The following is a 20,450-nucleotide window of genomic DNA, read 5'->3' as shown; positions in this document are numbered from 1 at the left end:
CATATTCATAATGAGAGATAAGCCATGGGCAACACTGTGATGGCACTATATTTATAGTTCCTGGTTAAACAATAACTGGCTCAGATGTGAAGTAAGTTTTCAGCAGAATTGAAAAGAGCAATGGGAGGTATAGAATTTTAAATGTCTCTTTAATGGCAATTTGTCTGTGGGAAATTTACATACTGCTTTGTTGGCATGAGTGCAAAGCAAATCTTTTTTTAATCTGTATTTAACAGTCCAAAAACTGTCCAACTGTAAAACTTTATGTTTTTCTTGACTATTTACCTTTTTCTTCTTGTTTATTCTCAGTCCACTAACAGAACGGTAACAAACAATGCTTATTAGGTCAGCGGGATTAAAAAAACGTTGTAGGGACCCCCAAGTTGTTTCTTAACAGAAATGCTGTTAATTTTAAACATATTGCAAATAAAATAATATATATTAGGCTGGGTAATATTTTGAAATCACTTGGTGGATTTGGTGTGTTTCATGTATCATAGTCAATGCTTTATTTGTAAATCAGAAGGTGCCAGAACACGGAGAGGGTGCTGTTTCTGCACGTCAGGGTGAAGAGAATAAATCACAAAACAAGTCAAAAATCCACAGTGCCTGAAGCCCATTGGACAAAGCCTAGGGCCTGGCTGTTCAAACCAAACATGTTTGTATCCTTAGGCCTTCAGACTTGTATCTAAAGATATGAGTTTACAGACTTTCTGGTTTATCTGTCTTGAAACACCAAGCTGATTGTTCTGAGAAACAGCAAGCAACATGAAAAGGTTAAGAACCAGTGGATACAGCAACAGGTTTGTGTCTGTATGCTGTCTCAGTGAAGGCATACAGTCAGTGACCCACACTCATTTCCTCCACACTGTCCCTGTACAATATAATTGCCTGGTATTACATAGGCAGTGATGTGGAAAACTTATTTAAGGTCACTCTTAACTTGAATTGTAGAACAAACTTGATGTGCCTCAGTTGGACTTACATGAATATATACTGTAAGTTCATACAACACATTGAGTGGAGAAGTTCTTGTATACAGCGACACAGGAATATCAATATCTTAGCTGACATTGTGCGAGAGGCGGGAGACCCTAAACCTGGACAGATCACCAGACTATCGAAGGGCTAACACATACAGGTACATCTCAATACATTAGAATATGATGGAAAAGTCCATTTCCAGTAGTTCAAGTCAAATAGCCCAAACCAAGTATTGAGTCATATAGATGGACATACTTTTCAGAGGCCAGCATTTCCATGTTAAACATACTTTTTAAAATTGGTCTTTTGTAATATGCATTTTTTTTGACACACTGAATTTTAGGTCTTCATTAAATGTAAGCCATACTCATTATAATTAGAAGAAATATAATAAATTAAGACATGAAATGTTTCATTCTGTGTGTAATGGATCTATATAAAGTGTTATTTCCACTTTTTGAATTGAATTACTGACATAAATAAACTTTCTATGATATTGTAATTTATTGAGATGCACCTGTAGACCCTGTTTCCATTTAGCAGCAACATGTGGTCTGAGTGATCCGAAAGTGGACAGCTCTAAATACAGGTCAGGACGCACTGAGGTCGGATGTGGTGTTTGCCTGTAACACGCCAAAGAATGTATTGTTTTGATTTCTTCTTCTTCTACTACTCATACTACTACTTCATCTTTTATTTCCGGCCGACGAGGCACGGGAGGGGCAGCAGGAAGCCGGTTAAAAAACATCAATGCATTTGGTGTTTCGCAAACGGAAATGATGTATATGTTAATTTACATACAGAGCGGGAAAATGGGATCGGATCACTGAAGACACATGCTACTGCCAGGTGAGAACACACAGACTGAAAGCTGTCCACTTGTTGGGATCACTCAGACCACATGTTGCTGCTAAATGGAAACAGGGGAGACAGACAAACAACCATGCACGCTCTCATTCACACCTACGGGCAATTTAGAATCACCAATTAAACCTAAGCTGCGTGTCTTTGGACTGTGGGAGGAAGCCGGAGGACCGGGACAGACCTCACGCTGACATGAGGAGAACATGCAAAATCTGTAGCCCACATAGGATCATGAACAAGACAAAACTGTGCTGTGTAACCCCTTGGTTCAGATTATTTACCGTGGGGATAGGAACATCATCAACATTTTCATCTTATCTTAACCTCCAGATACCCAGAGCTCCTCACATGAAGCAGTGTGACGGCCTCTGAGGTCTCTCAAAACACCAAATCAACACAATGAAAACTGCACAAATCATACATTCTTCATGTCTAATAATGTATCTACCACACCAGTGTTGGAATGTCAATGTTTCTTATCTAAACTGGTCAAAGAGGATTTAGTCATTCACTACTGAGTGGTAAGTTCCACACTAATACCAGGCCACCTTGTGAGTCCCACTAGAAATATAATTAATACATTTGCATCTGTTTTTGGCCATTAGTGGAGAAACGGGATGAAAACGTACAAACTTCAGACACAAATGTCAAATGCTTCGGCTTTGGAGTAGACTTGTGAAGATGTCTGATCAGTGACTCCCTAAAAAGACATTTCACATGGTCATCCCTGGGCTAATGAGCTGAAATCTTAATTTAATTTAAACGATTTGTCATTCATCTTCGAGAACAGGTTACTTTGTTATATTCAGAAACAAAATGTTTCTCATTTACAGAGAAAAAACAGTCTGTTGATAGAAAGTGTAAACCAAAGTTATGTCTCACAGAGAATAGCTACCGCGGAGAACTTCATTTGAAGTATAATAGTGCACAGTTACGATCAAGAACATTATCATTAGCCGCAGAGATCGGCAGGTTTAATGCCACTCCAGAGGAAGACAGACTTTGTTGTGAGAGCTGGGTGAAATTGAGAATGAGGTTCATTTTTTTGTTTTACTGTTTTATCTACGAGGGCTTAAGGGGTGTACTTTTGAGTAAAATGACCTCCATTTATGTTGATTTCTATTTGCTGGATGACTATGAAATACTTGAGATGTACTTCAGGAAGGAAACCTTTGTTGTCGCAGATTTTATTTTTCAAGCTTGGCAGAGAAGGCTTTTTGTGATTGCCCTTTTTTAAATTGAATTTGTTAAGGACTAATAACCTGTAATTTTGTGATGAAATGTTTGATAACTGCAACTGTGTATTTGGTGTTTTGTATACCTGTGAGAGTTGGGCACTTTGAACACACAAAAATAAAGAAAGTCAATAAATCAATCAATATAAGTCAATATAATTATGTGTTATTCTGTCCATACTATACTTAAAATATGAACAGCCTGTTGGGGTTCAACATGGAACAATTCTTAATTTTTGATAACATTCACAAACCACAACCTTATTTAGGGTTTGCACCTCCAAAGCATGCATAGTATTCTCCACTAACAAGCCCACAATGCAGAGTGTTGCATTTTTATAGACAGGAAAGTATGATTGTGATCACTTTGAGTGATGACACAAAATCATTAATAAGTGACAGAAATCTCTTCATGGCTCACTATACAGTAAATTATAGTGTATATTATATAGGGGAACAAATGAGTAAAAAAAGAGTGATTTTAGAAACAGCCTAAGACATACTAGAGCTGTTTTGTGATATTTTCTGTATTCATATTTATTCGCTTTTTATTCAGTCAATATGCTCCTCTCTAGTTAACCATGCTGGGTCTTTTGGGTGTTCATAACTACACATTTTGCCTTGAATAGATCTGTGAAAAAATACACTTCTGTTGCCAACTTCTTCAAAAAAGAGATGCATAGGATTACACACTGCTTCATATAATATCTACAATCTGCAACAGAAACCCGATCAAAAACACACACATATCTCCTATTAGGAGAAAGTTTGTTGATAGCCAGAGACAGTTGAGTGGCTGCTTTTCTCTCTGCCTAAAGGGTGCCGCACTGCACCCAGTCTGTCATGGTAAAATAAGGTTTTCTTTTGTACTTTTTATCAGCATAGTACAGTTTGGGTGCAGTAAAAGAGTGCTGATCTGGCACCCTCAAGCATCTGATGCTAGTCCATTTTCAAAGGGTGCTGGGATGATTGGGTTTGCTGTTGCTATAGTAACGTGTGCATTTCTGAACCAAACTGCAAAAGACACCAAAAGTGTGCTGAAGGACTCATGCAGTGCAGTGTTGTCCTCAAGTAGACCTGGGACCAGAGCAGAGACAGAACAACATGATGGTGCACAGCGGAAAAAACACTGTTTGATCTTTCTGCTGCCACTTGTGGTTCCTCAGGTACTGGACAGAGAAAAAAAAGTAATAAGGGCTTGTTTTCTTCTTCTTCGTGTACTTCTTCTATATTGGTTCAATGCATCTTTTATATAACCATAGGAATTCAAAAGCTATCTGTCTGCTCAGACAAGAAGAAAAACCGCCTCGCAGTTGTACGCCTCCACTAACCAGTAACGTTGCGGTTCAATTCACGTCTGTCCGGATGCAGAGAAGCTACAAATTCTAAAACCTGGATGCTTCATGCACAACTTCAACCCGGCAGCACAGAAGAACTGTTTACCCAAGTTTCCAGGTGGTTAATTAATCCCGCTTGAAAAAAAGAAATGTCGACACACACATCTGCAGGCAACATTGTCAGTGTGGCTGCTGTAGAACAAAGTAAGCCGACACCAGGGAAGGCCACTACTAACACTGTCTATTTATTTATTTCTTTATTTATGTAAGTTTACACATGTTCTTTCTCCCTAGAAATAATGAGATGCTGCTGTCTGCTGATACATTTTGTTAAATGCACTAAAAAGTTCAGTTTTTTGATTATCTGTGGATATGATTTAGTTAATACATTTAAAAAAAAAGTTTAAATAAGTGCTCTACAAACCAAGAGCAGATCTCCTGATGCAAACAGAGGCAGTGCAGATAATAACAGTGTAAAATAAATGTTCATTTAACTTTGGTTACATTTATTAAATCTGCAATCAGCCGCCCTCCTCTCTAAATATCGCCACTGAAAAACCCACATCAGTCGCCCACTAGTCACAGTCTCCCTTTCTCTTCCTGACTTACACCTTGAAAAATAGCCTATGATGTCACAGTGAAGTTGACCTTTGATATTAATATTTTATCCTATCAGACATCTATGAGAAATATTGTCATAATTGCTCATTCTTGTGTTGTGGCCAAAAACACGTTTTGTAATGTAATATTAACCTTGAGCTTTGACTTCCAAAAGCAAATCAGTTTCTTAATGCGTTCCTGAATTATCAAATTTGTGAGAATGTGACGCTTGTATGGCCAAAAACAGTCAGAGTCATAATGCCTCTGACCACAGCTGATCTATAAAACTGTTATCTGAGGTCAACTTGTCTTAAACTCCACTCCAAGTACATTATTAGACATTTTCAAGGACATGTAAATGGAAGACTCGTCAGAAGTGGCTTTTTAGTTCCCCCTCCGGCAATCAGTTTTGAGATATATTATTCAGGGTATTGTATACAGTTAGTGATCTGTGGGGGATGAGATGAGATGAGGCTCTGCTTCATATCCCCTTTTAATTAATACCATTATCTACTGTCCTCTAACCAGCGCAACACACACCAAGACGAACACCCACGTGTGTAGCGGCACCGAGAGGCTCCATTTATTTGGAGTGGTGAAGCCTGGTATACAGAGAGAGCATCAGAGAGCCACATCAAACAAAAGGAAAGCCATATAGTATTTATCGAGCAACAAAGACACTAACTTTCTCACTCTAATTCAGTCACACACATGGAACCAGTGATACACGGCAAGACGTGATGCGTTTTCTTTGTCATGCTAATCAGTTCCTATGGGGTTGGTTGGCACAATAAAAGTGAAGAATAAATCACGTACCAGAACTACTACGTATAGATCACTCACGCTATTCAATCCTCCGCTCTCACCCTGCTCCCCATTATTCTGCCTCTTTATTATTATCTCTTATTTCTCTTCGGTCTCTCGCTCCCTATTTTCTCAAAACCTCCTCTGCTCTTTCCCCATTTAATCCTCTCTCCTCTTTTTTACTCCATCAGTCATTTTTCATTTCTACCTGGAGCTGATCCCTCACTCGACTGGGCTAAGCATATGGGTAAACAAGAGCAGAGCAATGCACTCTGGGACATGACCTCTGAGCTTAAAGTCTGATGAGAGGTTAACGGGTTTTTAACAAAACTTGCTTGCACACCCACACAAAGATTCATTGTATAAGCATCTATTTGGATTTCAAACTAAACTCTTACAGTGACGCAAATAGATGAATACAACATTTCTTTTTTTTAATTTGCTAAAGAATAATCCACTGATTGGTAATATTATTAAAATACTGGCTATTGTCTGGTCTGCACTAAAGCATAGTCAATATAATTTCAGTAAATGGGCAGCGGCTATTTCTATTAAAAAATACTGATAGAAGATGATGAAAACAGACATTTTGAATATATAAATTACATCATATAAGCTTAAAATTGAAAGAATTTAATTTCTCATTCAATACAGGTGATCCCACACATATAACAAATAATTTTGATTGTTACAAGATTGTTTGAACAGTTTTTTTTTTTAAATTGCACACAGTGTTCTAACATACACACAACACAATGCAGTGTCACCTTGTATCCCTGGTTGATGCCATTAATAAACTGCTGAGGCGGGGGGTTCCATGTGAAGCGGATGGTAGTCGAGTTGATAGCTAAAACTTCCACTTCCTGCGGAGGTGCTGTGGGAACTGAGCACACAAACACACACACACACACACATTACATTGGGTTGCAATGAGTTCACCACAGGAAAAAGTGTTTAGATACACTGGCAATACAGACACAGTAACAGACTCGGAGCCCTAAGCTGCAGAAATAAACAGTTTCCAGGGTCGTGCTTTTACTTTTTCAACAAGTAGTGGTTTTAAATATATCATACAGCATCATATTTCAGTGTTTCACAATGAGATTCAGCTCATTTTTTAATTAAAAATATCTGCTAGGCTTGCAGAAGTTAAATGCCAAACTTATGCAGCTATTCTGTGCTGCAAAATGACCTAATTTCTCAATAAAATTAATCTCATCTATTGTATTTTGCATTCACGTGTTTTGCATAATATCAGTTTAGGAATGACTAAGTGAGATTGAGGTACTGCCCCTTCAGTGACTGGCACTGCACAATGACAGCTCATAAAGACAGCTGAAATGATAAATTAAATCTATTAAGCCTTTCAGTCAGTGACCTCCAGAGGACCGACAGTGGACACGGAAAGTTAGATGACTGGCTGGAGTTGTTCCTTCAGTCCTGTAGCCACATCACTCTCTCTTTACTAACCATGCAGACCTGTCGACCTTTATTGCCGACATGATGTAACTGCACAGTACGCCACGATTACCAGCCGCGGCAGCTTGTCAATCTGTGTGTCATCATGACAAAATGTGTTCCTGGAGGCACGAGGGACTAACACAGAAGCAGATTTGAGTACTTTACCAGGTGTTTATATGTCTGTGTTTTAGTCTGGGGGCAGGTTTTGTCAACACAATAGCGCCACAACTGAGCAAGCTGCAGTCATGGAACTTTACAGATGTGTAGTTGAGATCAAAATCAACTTTCTCAATCAAGAGTTTGCAGATTGGCCTAAGAAACTTTAGGCCGGTGGCCTGTTTTCATGTTGCAGCTGGTTTGATCCCATCGCAAGACGGTCTCTAGTTTATTCATTAAAAATGAAAATGTATTAGATACAAGACTCATGAGACTGGGTTGTTGCTTATACTCAATTTATAACACTTCAGGGATTAAAAAAAGAGATAAAAATCAGCACAGTAGAGGATCCTGGTATTGGTCAAGTTAAAAAACAAAAAAACTGAATCTTACATTTCTTAAAATGCGACTGGATTGTGTCCATCCAATTTGTAAATTGTCTACTGAATGCTCACTCCTTTCACACATCACACCTCCATGTTGTAATGTAGGTTTCCTATTACATGTTTTAATCCCCAAATAACCCTGGTGACATCATAAGAGTTATTTTTTGTCCATCTAGAGCGACATAAAACTGTTTTCATAGTTCATCATCATGACGTATATACATACAGTATAACAATTTTTTCAATGGAAAAAGCATTCACTTGCCATTTTACTTTACAATTGTGGTGAACTAGCATTATTAAAATGTATTAGTTCCGCTTTAAAATTAAAATAAAACATTCACACTTCCACTTTACAGCGAGTAAGAAACTAGGACTTGCTTTTTCTGTGTTTAAATTTGAATCTCGGTTAAAAAATTCAGCACCAAAAGTTTAATAATAAGAACTTGTAGACAAACTTAATAGAATAGAGAATTGCAGAGTAGAAATGAGTCTGTTTGAAGCGTGTATAAACTTGGCCAAGGCAATCATCACCCACCAGAGAGTGAGTCAGAGAAGGCAGAGTGCTAAGAGACACAATATATGCTATGTATACATTAGAGCAGTTTTTCTTATGAAGCGTAAGTTACATACTGAATCCCTAACAAGCAAGTGAAGAGGAAAAAAATCCACTTTCTAAGTCTGATCTAAATAGTTTTCTCTCCTGTGTTGGCTCAGACACAGATTTACACCACTCAAAGGTTTTTCCACCATCTCTCATGTTTATTTTCTTATTTTTCCTTCATGTCAGTGTACAAATGTGTCATGTGGATCTTTGTGCATTATATTGAATCTATCAGAGTAGCAGGTCAGACGGTCCATCATTAAACATTAAAGCACGGAGGAGAGGAGTGTGACTGTGAAATGTGTGTGTACTTATACATACAGTTTGTGTGTCTGTGGGCACATGTTATGGTGATTACACTGTAAGGGGTTTATGCTGATGCTGGAGAGCCACTGAGTGATAAAGCACTGTTGCATGATGGGAATGCCCTTTACATCTTATGTTTGAGCCAAGGAGGCCAGACGACACACAGACTCGCATAGAGAGGAGGAGTATCCAGAACAAAAACTAGTGAAAAATGGAAGGGAAGAGATAGTGAGAGAGAAAGGGAGCCAAAGGATGAGAAGACAGAGAGGGAGACGGAAGATTAATTGATGTTAAAGATGCTCTCCCCTCCCCCGCCATGATGAGTGTACTCCTGGGGATCGGCTTCTAACCCCTCGCAGCTCACAGCTACAGATAAAACACTAAACTCTGTCCTCTGGGGGAATCTTAGTATGCACGTATGCCTGTATGTAAGAGAGCGGGAGCAGAGCAATGTTATCAGAGTCTAACACTGACTTCAACCACATCCTCTCAGAGATAGTAAGAGAGAGAAAATGTCCAATCCATTGCAGCCACTCCCATTAAACCACATTAGAATAATTAATGAGCCTAACTCCCTCTCCTGAGTCTATAAACCTGTCCTGAACTCTTGTAATAATGACTGCGAGTTTTATGTGCACATGCGTGTGTATGTGTAGCTCGGCCCATCTTTAATAATGATAATATACTGACGGAATAAAAGTCAGGAAGAGAGGAGCACGTGTTTAAACAAGATTTACACCTCGACCACTTCCTCTCATCCTTCTTTAACGTCTTCACTTACATTCTTCCGTCTTTCGCTACATCTGCATGGATTTATGTCTGACACACGTAGAAGCGTGTTCCACTGTGCAGCCATGCTTATTCCAGTCAACACACTATATCGTTGTATCATATAATATATTTATAGAGCGGTACAGACACTCTTTCCTCACAAACTTCCTCCAGCATATCCTGCAGCACCCTGAGGTGCTTCTTGGTCAAATGGGAGGTGTAATCCTTGCAGCAAGTCCTGGGTCACCCCTAGGGTCTCCTCCCACTTGGTTGAAGCTGATATGCCTTTGAGGTTGCCTCAGGGGCAACTTTAACACAAGTCTGAACTGAATGAACCGGCTCCTCTTAAAGCCGAGAGTGAAGCCGAGCAGCCTGCAGAGGCACTGCTGCCTGTCACTGTGATCTCAGGCGTTTGATCACTGCCCAACAAAGAAAAATTAGTAGAGGATGGTCTTACTATCACTCTGACAACCAAGATATGTATCTGTTGAGTGCTGCAAGATTTTTTGAGATCTGTGAATCCACACAGTTGCATCAAAATGTATGCACATTAACCCTTTGATGAACAACATGGGTCTAAAGTGACAAGATTAAAGTTTTTATATTCTATAACTTTGCAATAAATTAATTACGTTATTCAGTATTCCAGGTTTTTCTCAAATAACACATTTTTTGTTATCATTTCTTACTGTTTGAAAAAACAACAACTTTTTTTATCGATCCGCTTCTAATGCACATGTTGTGCTGTTTTTCAAATGGAAATTATTATTTGGTGGCTCTAATAAGTCTCAAATGTTAAAGTATGTGATTTTCCAATGTAATCTGGTGGTTCTAACAACTCTTTTAAAGTTAAACCTTAAAAATAAGACAAACAACATTGTTAATTTAGTATATCACTTTTTTATCACTACGCTTCTAATGCACAAGGTCATTTTTGACCCATGTGTGTAAACTTGATGTAATAATACAAAAACTATTTCTCTTCATAAAGTATGAAAGTAAAAATGGATATAATGATCTGTTGTAATAAAAAAAAAGATATTCAAACACACAGCCAGCATTTTGACCCAAGTTGTGCATTAGAAGGTGTTTATATGTTGTGCATCAAAGGGTTAAAAGCACTGTGCGGGGCGTTCCCTGTGGCACACCTGGTAGAGCGCGTACCATAGAGGCATTGTCCTTGTAAGCGGGCGGCCCGGGTTCGAATCCGACTCGGAGCCCTTTCTCGCATGTCTTCCCCTCTGTCTCCCCCTCTGTCTCCCCCTTCACTCTGTCCTATCAATAAAGCCCAAAAATGGCCGAAAAAATATCTTTAAAAAGAAAAAAGCAATGTGTACGTAATACTATACCATTCAGTCGTGGAAGGGACTGCGTCCACAAACCTCTCACTAGATTTGACTGAAAGACAGAGTCTTGGCTCCACATGGCCTTTACCTCTGATGTGACAGGCAATTATGGAGGTAGCTGAACCATAATGGCGGCTAGCACTGCTAGCCGTGAGCCAACAATGGTAATAGCTAATTGCTACCGCTCTGCTCTGCACACTTCCTGGGGCAGGCTTCCGTGGGAGATCAGTGCTTGTATGGAGAGTAACGCTCATCAACAGATCACAAAGGGAGAGAGAGGGTGGAAGAAAACTGGGAGCTCTAACGGTGAAGAGATAACAGTAGTAATGGGTGTTAGTTAGCAACCTGGCTTCTGTGGGAGACCAGTGCTCACCAGCAGTAACGTTAACCAGGACCGGATGCCTGCGTTATTTGCAGATAACCTCGTTACCGTTCCCAGTCTCCCTGCAGAAGCCTGGTGTGGGCAGTATGCAGAAGTCGCCTGTGCCAACAACTCGTTTTCAGTCCTATGTTGTCAAATACCAACAGCAAAGGGAGAAGCTCACAGGCCTACACAAAGATCGTAGGAACTTGTCTATGACTTGAGCTCACAGAGTCCATGAAAAAAGGCTCTCCTTATTTACATATATACTGTATGTATATATACAACCACAACATCTAAATGTGGGGCTCTTGCTTCTAACTAAGTACAGAAAATGATGCTGTCACAAAATTGTATTCATTAAGTATTATATCTAGTATTTATCGATTTTATTTGACCACCAGGAAACACATTTGGACCCTGTGTAACATTATAGCAAAGCCGGAACATTATGTGACATATCCCAGGGCTGAATTATTTTTGGTCCAGGATTTAAGGACTCATGTTGCAAGGAACAGCTTCTTTTGGGCAGCTAATTAAAGTAATACACACTGAAAGATTATGTTACTCATATTCAATACTGGAATACTATAAATTCTACATGCAGTGACTGATGGTTGACGTAATGTCACAGAATTTCTTGGTACATTTGCTGTGTCCTCTAACAACCAGAAACAAAACTTTCTGTGTGTGTGTGTGTGTGTGTTGACTCACCTCCCTGCAGAGTGTACTCAGTGACAGGGCTGCTGTAGACGCCCAGGCCGGCTCCAGTGAAGGCAGCCACCTGGATCTGGTATTGTGTCCAGATGATCAGATCTTTCAACAGACAGTAGTTGGTCTCTGGGCTGCTAATGTTCTTCTCCTGGTAGTCCCCTGGCAGCCCTGCCAGACGGTACCTACACACACACACACACACACACACAGAGAGAAACACAGAAACACTTGTGAATGTGTTGGATTGTAGATAAACAAGTGAGAAAAGTAAACAAGTGACTAAGCATAAGTCAAAACCAACAGATAAACACATCCAAGCCAACACATCCAGGGTGTGAGGGGCTGGACTCTAAAGAACAGTGCAACCACATGCCAGATCGTAAGCAAACATCCAAGAGGAAGCTACAAAAATGGTGGAAACAGCGGCAAAAAAAGAGAAGAAAATATTGAGAGGTGAAGCACCAAGAGAAGAAAACTCATTCTTAAACGAGGGTGAATTGACTGAATGAGGAGGCAGGTGCTGCTGGTGTGATGGAGCTGGGGTAGAGGAATGTTGTAGTACAGATCACAACAGTAAAAATCTCACTCATTCTTCAACTAAATAAACCCTGAACTTCCCTTGATATATGTATGTGTTTAACTTCTTGAGACTCTTCCCTTTTGGCTCGAGGCTGTGGTCCATTAAGACCAAAACTCAAACTGATACTGACTCTCATCCCACCTCATGAATACTACACAGTACATTAACGTTCAGTCCCCACATCGCACACAATGTGTTTCATTAACACACATTTATTATTATCTTTTCATATCATGCATATAATTTATACTGGAAATATTTGCACATTTCATCCTCGTCGTAAAACAGACACATACATTTACATATGTTTTATAAATGTCTTGCATTATTATTGTTGATTTCTCTTTTATTTATGATTGTTGGCCTTTGCAGTACTTGCTTTTTGTCTTTATTTTGTCTTACTGATTTTATTGTTATGCATAAAAGGCAAATTCCTTATATGTAAAAACCTACTTGTCCAGTGTGTTTGGACAGAAACATCTAACGGATAAATGTAATATAGCAAAAAAACTGCTCAGAGAAATATGTCCAATATGAGTGCCCAGCATCTTTGCCAAACTGCCCTTGGGCAAGGCACTGAGTCACGGGTGCTGTATTATGGCTGACCATGTACTATGCCCTCTCTGAAATGTGTGTGTGTGGTGTGTTTATTTGTATCTCAGAGGGATATGCAAATACATAAATTAAATAAACATAAATATACATACACAGTATCAGTCTAAAGTTTGGACACACCTATCATTCAATTTTCTCTATTTTCTCTATTGAAATTAAATTAAATTAAATTAAAAATTAAGCTCAAAACTATGATGGAAAACATGAATGTAGTAAACAAAAAAGTGTTAAACAAACCAGAATATGTTTTATATTTTAGATTCTTCAGAGTAGCCTCTTTTTGCTTTTGACGGTCTCAAACACATTAAGAAATTCCACAAAGTGACTTTTTGAAAAGCCGCACCTGTTAATTGAAAACCATCCAGGAAAGCAGCTCATAAATCTGACTGAGAGAATAACAGAAGTGTTCAAAGCTTTCATCAGTTTTGATGTCTTCAGTATTATTTTACAATGTTTAAAATGAGAAGGTGTGTCCAAACTGCCCTGTGTGATTTGCTTGTGTAAATTACTGTTAAATTATTGTTTATTGACTGTTGTTTTTTATTCTTAATAGCATAAAATCACACTCAGTTGCATGCTGCATATGCCTCATATACGTTTTGAAATAGAAAAAAACAATTTATGTAAACTATTCTAAAAGGATTTCTATAACTTGAATCATGTCAGAAAGGAAAAAAAACCTTTACTGCCTGGTAGACATCTCTGAATAGTGCACCTCCAAGGCCTTCCCTTTACTACATGTGATATAAATGTCCACTTAAAAAGATATATGACCCGACTAGACACGGAGGTGTAATACCACTTAGGTATTGTACATATCTGATGGAGCTGAATGGAGTAATAATCCACATGTCAGCGTTTTAATATGGTGCCTATAAGGGGTTACAGGATATTCCTACGTTTCACTGGCTGAGTCAGCGCTCTATCACACATGCACACAGGAACACACTCGTATACACACAAACACAGATTCACAAAGCGAGGGGGTGCCGGAGGCTGACAGGGGATCTCCGTAGTGGAGAGGAGATAACCCCCATCAGGTCTCCTGACACCTGACACACTGACACTCACACTGGGGGAGGAGGGTGAGAAAAGTGGGAGAACATGGAAGAAAGAGCGTGAGGATCTGCCACCTGATACAGTGAGGAGAAAGGTGAATCAGAAGGGGAGGTAGATGTCCTGTCCTACAGAGCTGGAATGATACACTGGAGATCTATGAGGGTACGTTTCTATTTTCAGCTGATTTCTGAAGTGGAGTCAGATAACGCACTGAACGAGGATAAAGACCTGATAACTTCTACTGCTATTATATGCAAATATCATGTGAGGCAGCTGATGACAGTTTGATTGCACCCAGTGTGTCGCACTTTAGGTAGACATCAAAGTGAAGGACAGCGGAGCAAGGGCAGCCAGAGCATCTGTAAAGAGCACTTGTGTCTGTGTGTAAATGTATGTGTGGTTTGGAAAAGAGGGAAAGAGGGAAACTCAAAAATTGAATATGTATATATATATATATATTCTCTTTTTAGGGCTGCTGTAACTAAATATTCTCTGCAGAATTGAGTAATCAGACACTTGTTTGGTCTTTTAAATATCAGAAAATAGAGAAAAAGCCTGTCACCGCATTCCAGATTCAAAGGGTGAAATTGCTTGTTTTGTCCAAGAAAATAATGTTATACATCTCCAGTTGTATGAAACAGCAAAATGAATCTTCACATTCAAGAAGCTGTGACCAGCGTATTTTTTTCTTGATATATTCTGAACTGAGCAGTTTAAGGTTGTTTTTTGCTGCTGTCACGTTTTCCTCACTGTGGCCTTGTTTTTCACTGCAACATATAAATCCTGCAGCTGTGTGGAAACAGCACAATCATGGCTAAAAGTAAGAAGAATGTCTTTTGTGCAGTATAACTTAGTTATGAGGTCATAAATCATTAACAAAGATAAAATGCAACTTTGGTGCTTTATTTCCTTCAAAAATTGGAATTAAAAAATCTTCTATATATACAACTGCAATAATTTTTGTGGGTCAATTAGACCTGGGGCGTGTTTAATTATCCAAAAATGTCAGAAACTATAAAAATCCCAATAAACATTGTTTAATTTTATTAATAACTCCATTACTAAACATCTCAATCAACATTTAGTGCAATGGTGTTCTTTACCTCTCACAGATCAGGTTCAACGAGGATAATTCACTCGGTTTTTTTTTGTTTTGTTTTTTTTATAAAAAAAATGCATGTTAAAACTTTTTTAATAAACATTGGAAAGACCTAAATAAAATACAATGGTTTTACATAATATTTAATTTATTTCTTTTTTTCTTTTTTTACATTTTTAAATTCTTTGTCCTTATGAAAAAATACTTTCAGCTATTTTTTTTTCTTTTAGATTTAATCTTTAAAATGGGTCAATTTGACCTGCAACATAACAGGAGGGTTACATTTCCCACAAATGTTTATAAATATTGAGAAAAAACAGGGGCAACAACATAGTCAACTATGTACATTTGAACAACCTCTACTTACAACCTTGTTGTCCTCTCCTCTCTGCTCTGTGTAAACTGCCCGCAGTTCAGTAAAAGTTTTAATGATTTTTGGTCACATGACTGTTGGTCCAAGCAAAATCATTAATTGACTTCCCAGTTGCACTGAAAGGTACAGTATTTCATGTTTTTATCTGCTACGTGCAAATGTTTGTTTATTTTGTGGCAAAATTTTAAATCAGACATGAAGACATTGTTGAAATATCACTAGTTCAAGCTGAGATATTGACCATCAGACCAAGCACACCAAACAAAATATTGAAAAGTATATAAGAATATCGAAAACACCATCCAAAAACATACTAATAATACATACTAAAAATAAATAAGTATAAATAATCAGTAAGTGCAGTTGCCTAGTGTCATCTGTCAGACAGAGGTGAAGTGTTATACAGTTGAATTGCTTATGGGAGGAAATAATTCTTTTGACCTATAACCTTCCTATATATTCAAAAATTAAACAATAATTTCTGTTGTTACATTTCCTGTTTTTTTTTAATGATATGTCTTTCAAACCAGTGGGTTTTGGGTTCAGAAGGTCTAAATGTTTTAAAAAATACAACTCTAATACTTGTAGCAAGTTTGGTATCTAAAAAAATCTATACAGTGCAGAGCTGCCAATGCCCTGAAATACTTATGAAGACTTTTCTTCACTTTCTTGCCTATAGCAATCCCAAACATGTATGTGTGTTTGTTTTCGTGTGTGTATATATACCTCAGCACATATCCTCGGAGGACTCCATTGAGCTGGGGTTCTGGCGGAGGCTGCCACTGGACCATGATGGACTGGTTTGTCCGCCCACTGGCCACAATATTCTTTGGAGGAGCGCTTGGTGCCTCCTCTCTCAGCATCAATCTACACACCAAGAAAGAAAGCAAGAGAGCAACAGAGACGAATGATTTAGAATAGCTTGATTATGCATTGTAATGAGAATATCAGTGTTGCTGAAGAAGTGTCCAACATATTACTGATATGGCCAGTTTGCACAGGAACAGTATGTTAGATAAGCAGGCTATTTTTACAGCTTCATCTCTTTCCCAAATATCTTCATCTTGTCCCATCTGGGGGGGTCAGACCGTTCACAAACACATTATCATGTTTGTCACAAGAGATCCACGGGACGGAGCTGCAACTTATTATAGAGAATCATCTCACAGCTTAAGCAGCTCTGATGAATTCTTATTGAATTCTGGGCTCATCTCTCTCGTCCCTCGTTCTCTACGTGTATCTTGCAATTTCATTTAACACATTTGCTTTTTCATCTCTCGCTATATTGTTCATTTATTTCAAACAAACCACCGCTGCCAGTGATGGAAACGTTTAACGCATCACTTCCAGTGCGCCAGAGGATTTCTCTTGGGAATGATCGAGCTGACACCGGGTGTTTAAACCAACAAATGTAAAAGCGTTCCTGAACTCGGTATAAGGTGAATCACAACTGGGTTTTATTCGCTGGCAGCTCAGAACGACAAATGGGCATTTAGTGTCTGTATATTGCACATTACTGTTTAGATTTTGTTGTATTTCTCTCCTTTTACACTTGAAGTTTTCCGACTGTCACATTTATACGACGACAATCTTCGTCTGGACAGTTTCTTTTCTACCTAACTACGACAGCATCCTCTGTCGGGCAGCTATACAGGATGACAGCAATAGATACTTAATCACTATTAGTTGAGCTTGAGGAAAGAGCTTGTCTTTTCATTTCAAGTGAGACAGCGTGATCCCTCGCTCCGTCTGCCCTCTTCAACTCTCTTCTGTCTCTCAAAACCTTTTTCCATCTTTTCATTCGACATTTTGATCCCCTTCTCCACTTTTTTCTCTCCCTCCCGTCTGCAAACTTTCACCTTTCATCCATCATGTCCTTTTGGCCTCAATTATTTCATCCCTCTATCTTTTACTCATCTCCTTCTCTCCTCTTCCACGCTGTAAAAACCCTCCCCTCTGCCTCTCGCCTCCCTGCCCCACCCGTGATTAAAGCTCCCAGCCCTCTCATGGTTGGTAAAGCATGCAGGCTGAGCTGGTCAGCCTCTGGCTTTACTGTAAGCAGCTCAGCTAACGTAATCAGAGCCATATGTGCTCACACACACACACATGTATAAACACACCAAACAAATTTCTCCCAGCTTAAGACAGACTGCTACATCCGATGGTCTTTTCCCTTCCATGGATTATGTCTGGAGATTTACATCCCTCCACCCCCCCTTCTCTTCCCCTCTGTGCCCCGTGTCCCCCTGAATGATTCTCTATGAACTATTGAGCCATTAGCCGTGGTATGGCTCTCTGTATTTGTGTGACTGAATCTTTAGGCGCCTATAAATGTGTGTGCCTGTGTGAAAGTAAGGGTGTGAAAGCTGTTAGCTGGAGACTCGCGCAGGCGGATATATGGCACAGGCCAGTGGTTTTACAGCTGTGCTTTACTTCCATTAGGTTAGGCACTGTCAGACAGCACCAGGTGCTGTAGGCATACACATGTACACACACACACACTCACAGGCTAATGGGCCTTGTGTGAATGAGATGGGCATTAGTGTAGCCGCCTGGAAATGGGGTATATATAATCCTCAACTATGCCACTGCTTTTGACTGAAATTGATGAAGCACATTAATGCACATACACAAACACCCACACACCCTTACAGTACTGAACAGATGCGGTCATTCACTGTTTGACTGCAAGTAAAAAAACACACAAATGCACACTGACACACTTGCCTTAATTCCCGCTGAACCGTTTACGGGTAAATATTTCATACAGTGGGTTCAGTATGAGGACGTCTCACCAGAGTTTAAATACACAAACAGCAACCCCCCTCCCCCCCACTCTTCACCACTTCACATCAACCCTAAAACACATACAAACATTCATACATGTAGTGCAAGCAAACAGATCAGACACAGCCTGTAACTTTTTTCTGAATGCCGTGTGACACACTTTCTCTGTCTCTTGTTGGTAAAGAAAAGAGGACATTCTCCGCAGGTTTTCTAGCGCATGTATTTTGCGAGTCCCTATGCTGTGGGAATTAGTAAAAGTTTCTATCTGTGTCATTCTCCACAGTTTAATGCCCACTGGCTTTCTCACTAAATCCACATACACACCGACTCTTAAATTTAATGGTGTTGCCGGGATGTTAAATCTGCCTCTATTCAAACAGGATAGTAAAATTCAGATCCAGCAGGAGTAGGGAAATGGAGGGAAATAAGCAGAGGGCAACAGGAATGAAAAGGAAGAGGGAAACCAGATGTGACATGATTGGGAAAAACCAGGCGAATAGATGAGCTTATTTTTTCTTGTTTGACACTTTAAGTCTTGTCTGCTTTAAATGTTGTGCTGTATTGCCTGAGGCTAAAAGCTGCACAAATGGAGGAGGCTGACACACTAAAGAGACTGACTCGGGGAAATAGAGAAACTTTGTTCACAATGGATCCAAACCAGCTGAGACGCGTATTTGCTTCTGTGTATGTGCTTTATGTTTATATCTTCATGAAAAATAGATACATACAGCGCTCAAAAGTCATTTTGAGGAACTGGCACCAATTATTGGCTTTTGGTTGCTGTCAGTGGGAACTACCGTTAAACATATAGAAATAGGGAGAGCAAACAGCAAAGCAAAATACATTTAAGTATTTCTTATTAATATGTTTTAATATTTGTTGCAGTAGTGGTATTTAAATATTGCTGAGGGATTCCTGAAAACAACAGCTGCATGATTAAGGGTCGACATGTTATTTGACCACTACATTTGAACATTATACACTTCTGATTCAAATTCTGTATCAGATAAAACAAAAACTACAAATATTTTTTTGATAACAGTAATAAAACTTTCATTCTTTTATGCCACATTTTCACCTCTATTATTGCATAGTATCTGAATCACTCAAAATATAAGTTGACTAACAATCATATTAACCATATTTTAACTTGTGGCAACAAAAAGCTGTTGCTGTAATTATTGTAGTTTAGAGGGCATATATTTTAAAAAATAAATAAATACAATTTCAAGATTTTTTTCTTGTTATAATATAAAATAAGGAGACAAAACCCCTGAACTAGTTGTTTTTGACAATAACTGTGCTGTCAGTCTATCTATAAAGGTACTATAAATACTACACTCCCTATCTTAATGATGCTTTATTGTCACACTTTGATCGACAACACAGTAAATAATAATTACACCTTTACCTGCTCCTGTTTGTGTTTGTATACACATACATATGATTAATTGTGTTGGGGGACAACAGCATCAAAACAGCAAGTCCATCAGTGTATCGGTTTGGCTAATTCAAGTTTGATTAGAGCTTTCACAAACAATGAGTAATCGATGGATCTAAGTGCCAGTCACAGCTGATTAACCTCATTGTTTCTGAGAATAAACAATATTCTTGCAGAAGTTGGGACCCAGTGTTTCTGAAGTGTTGACGTGTTGTCTGGAAATGTCAGTGCAGGAAGGCTGCTACCACAAACCGTGCTAACAATTATTTTGTGTTTTGTCATATTTATTTTAGCCATGTTACTGGCACAGTTGGCAATACCAGTGAATCATTCCACCACTGACACATCTCAACAAACATTAGATGGATTACTATGACATTTCGTATAGACAGTCTTATTCCCCTCAGGTTGAATCCTGTTGACTTAGTGATCACCTGACTATACCTCCAGGGCCACAATGGTGTTGACATTTATGGTTTTGAGTGAAAACACCATGTCCAACAACTTCCTCTAGTGCCATCATCAGATCAAAATTAGAATTTGTCCAATGAGTCAAGTGTGCTCCTG

At 38.9% G+C, this 20,450-nt stretch overlaps 1 protein-coding gene across 1 annotated transcript in view; it reads right to left on the bottom strand.

Moving 5' to 3' along the window:
* Positions 1-6,456: 6,456 nt before the first annotated feature.
* Positions 6,457-20,450, bottom strand: part of LOC131972160 (protein sidekick-1-like) — a 115,897-nt gene continuing 101,903 nt past the window's right edge. Inside the window, exons 16-18 of the mRNA XM_059333943.1 lie at positions 16,382-16,522; positions 11,930-12,111; positions 6,457-6,707 (exon numbers count right to left, since the gene is read on the bottom strand). Of these exons, the coding sequence (XP_059189926.1) occupies positions 6,466-6,707; positions 11,930-12,111; positions 16,382-16,522 (565 nt within the window). The 3' untranslated portion in view covers positions 6,457-6,465. The remainder of the gene's footprint in view (positions 6,708-11,929; positions 12,112-16,381; positions 16,523-20,450) is intronic.

Source organism: Centropristis striata, chromosome 1 (assembly GCF_030273125.1).
Source record: "Centropristis striata isolate RG_2023a ecotype Rhode Island chromosome 1, C.striata_1.0, whole genome shotgun sequence".
Classification (NCBI taxonomy): Eukaryota; Metazoa; Chordata; class Actinopteri; order Perciformes; family Serranidae; genus Centropristis; species Centropristis striata.
Note: the sequence above shows the minus strand (reverse complement) of the source record. Positions and strands in the feature narration are given on the sequence as shown.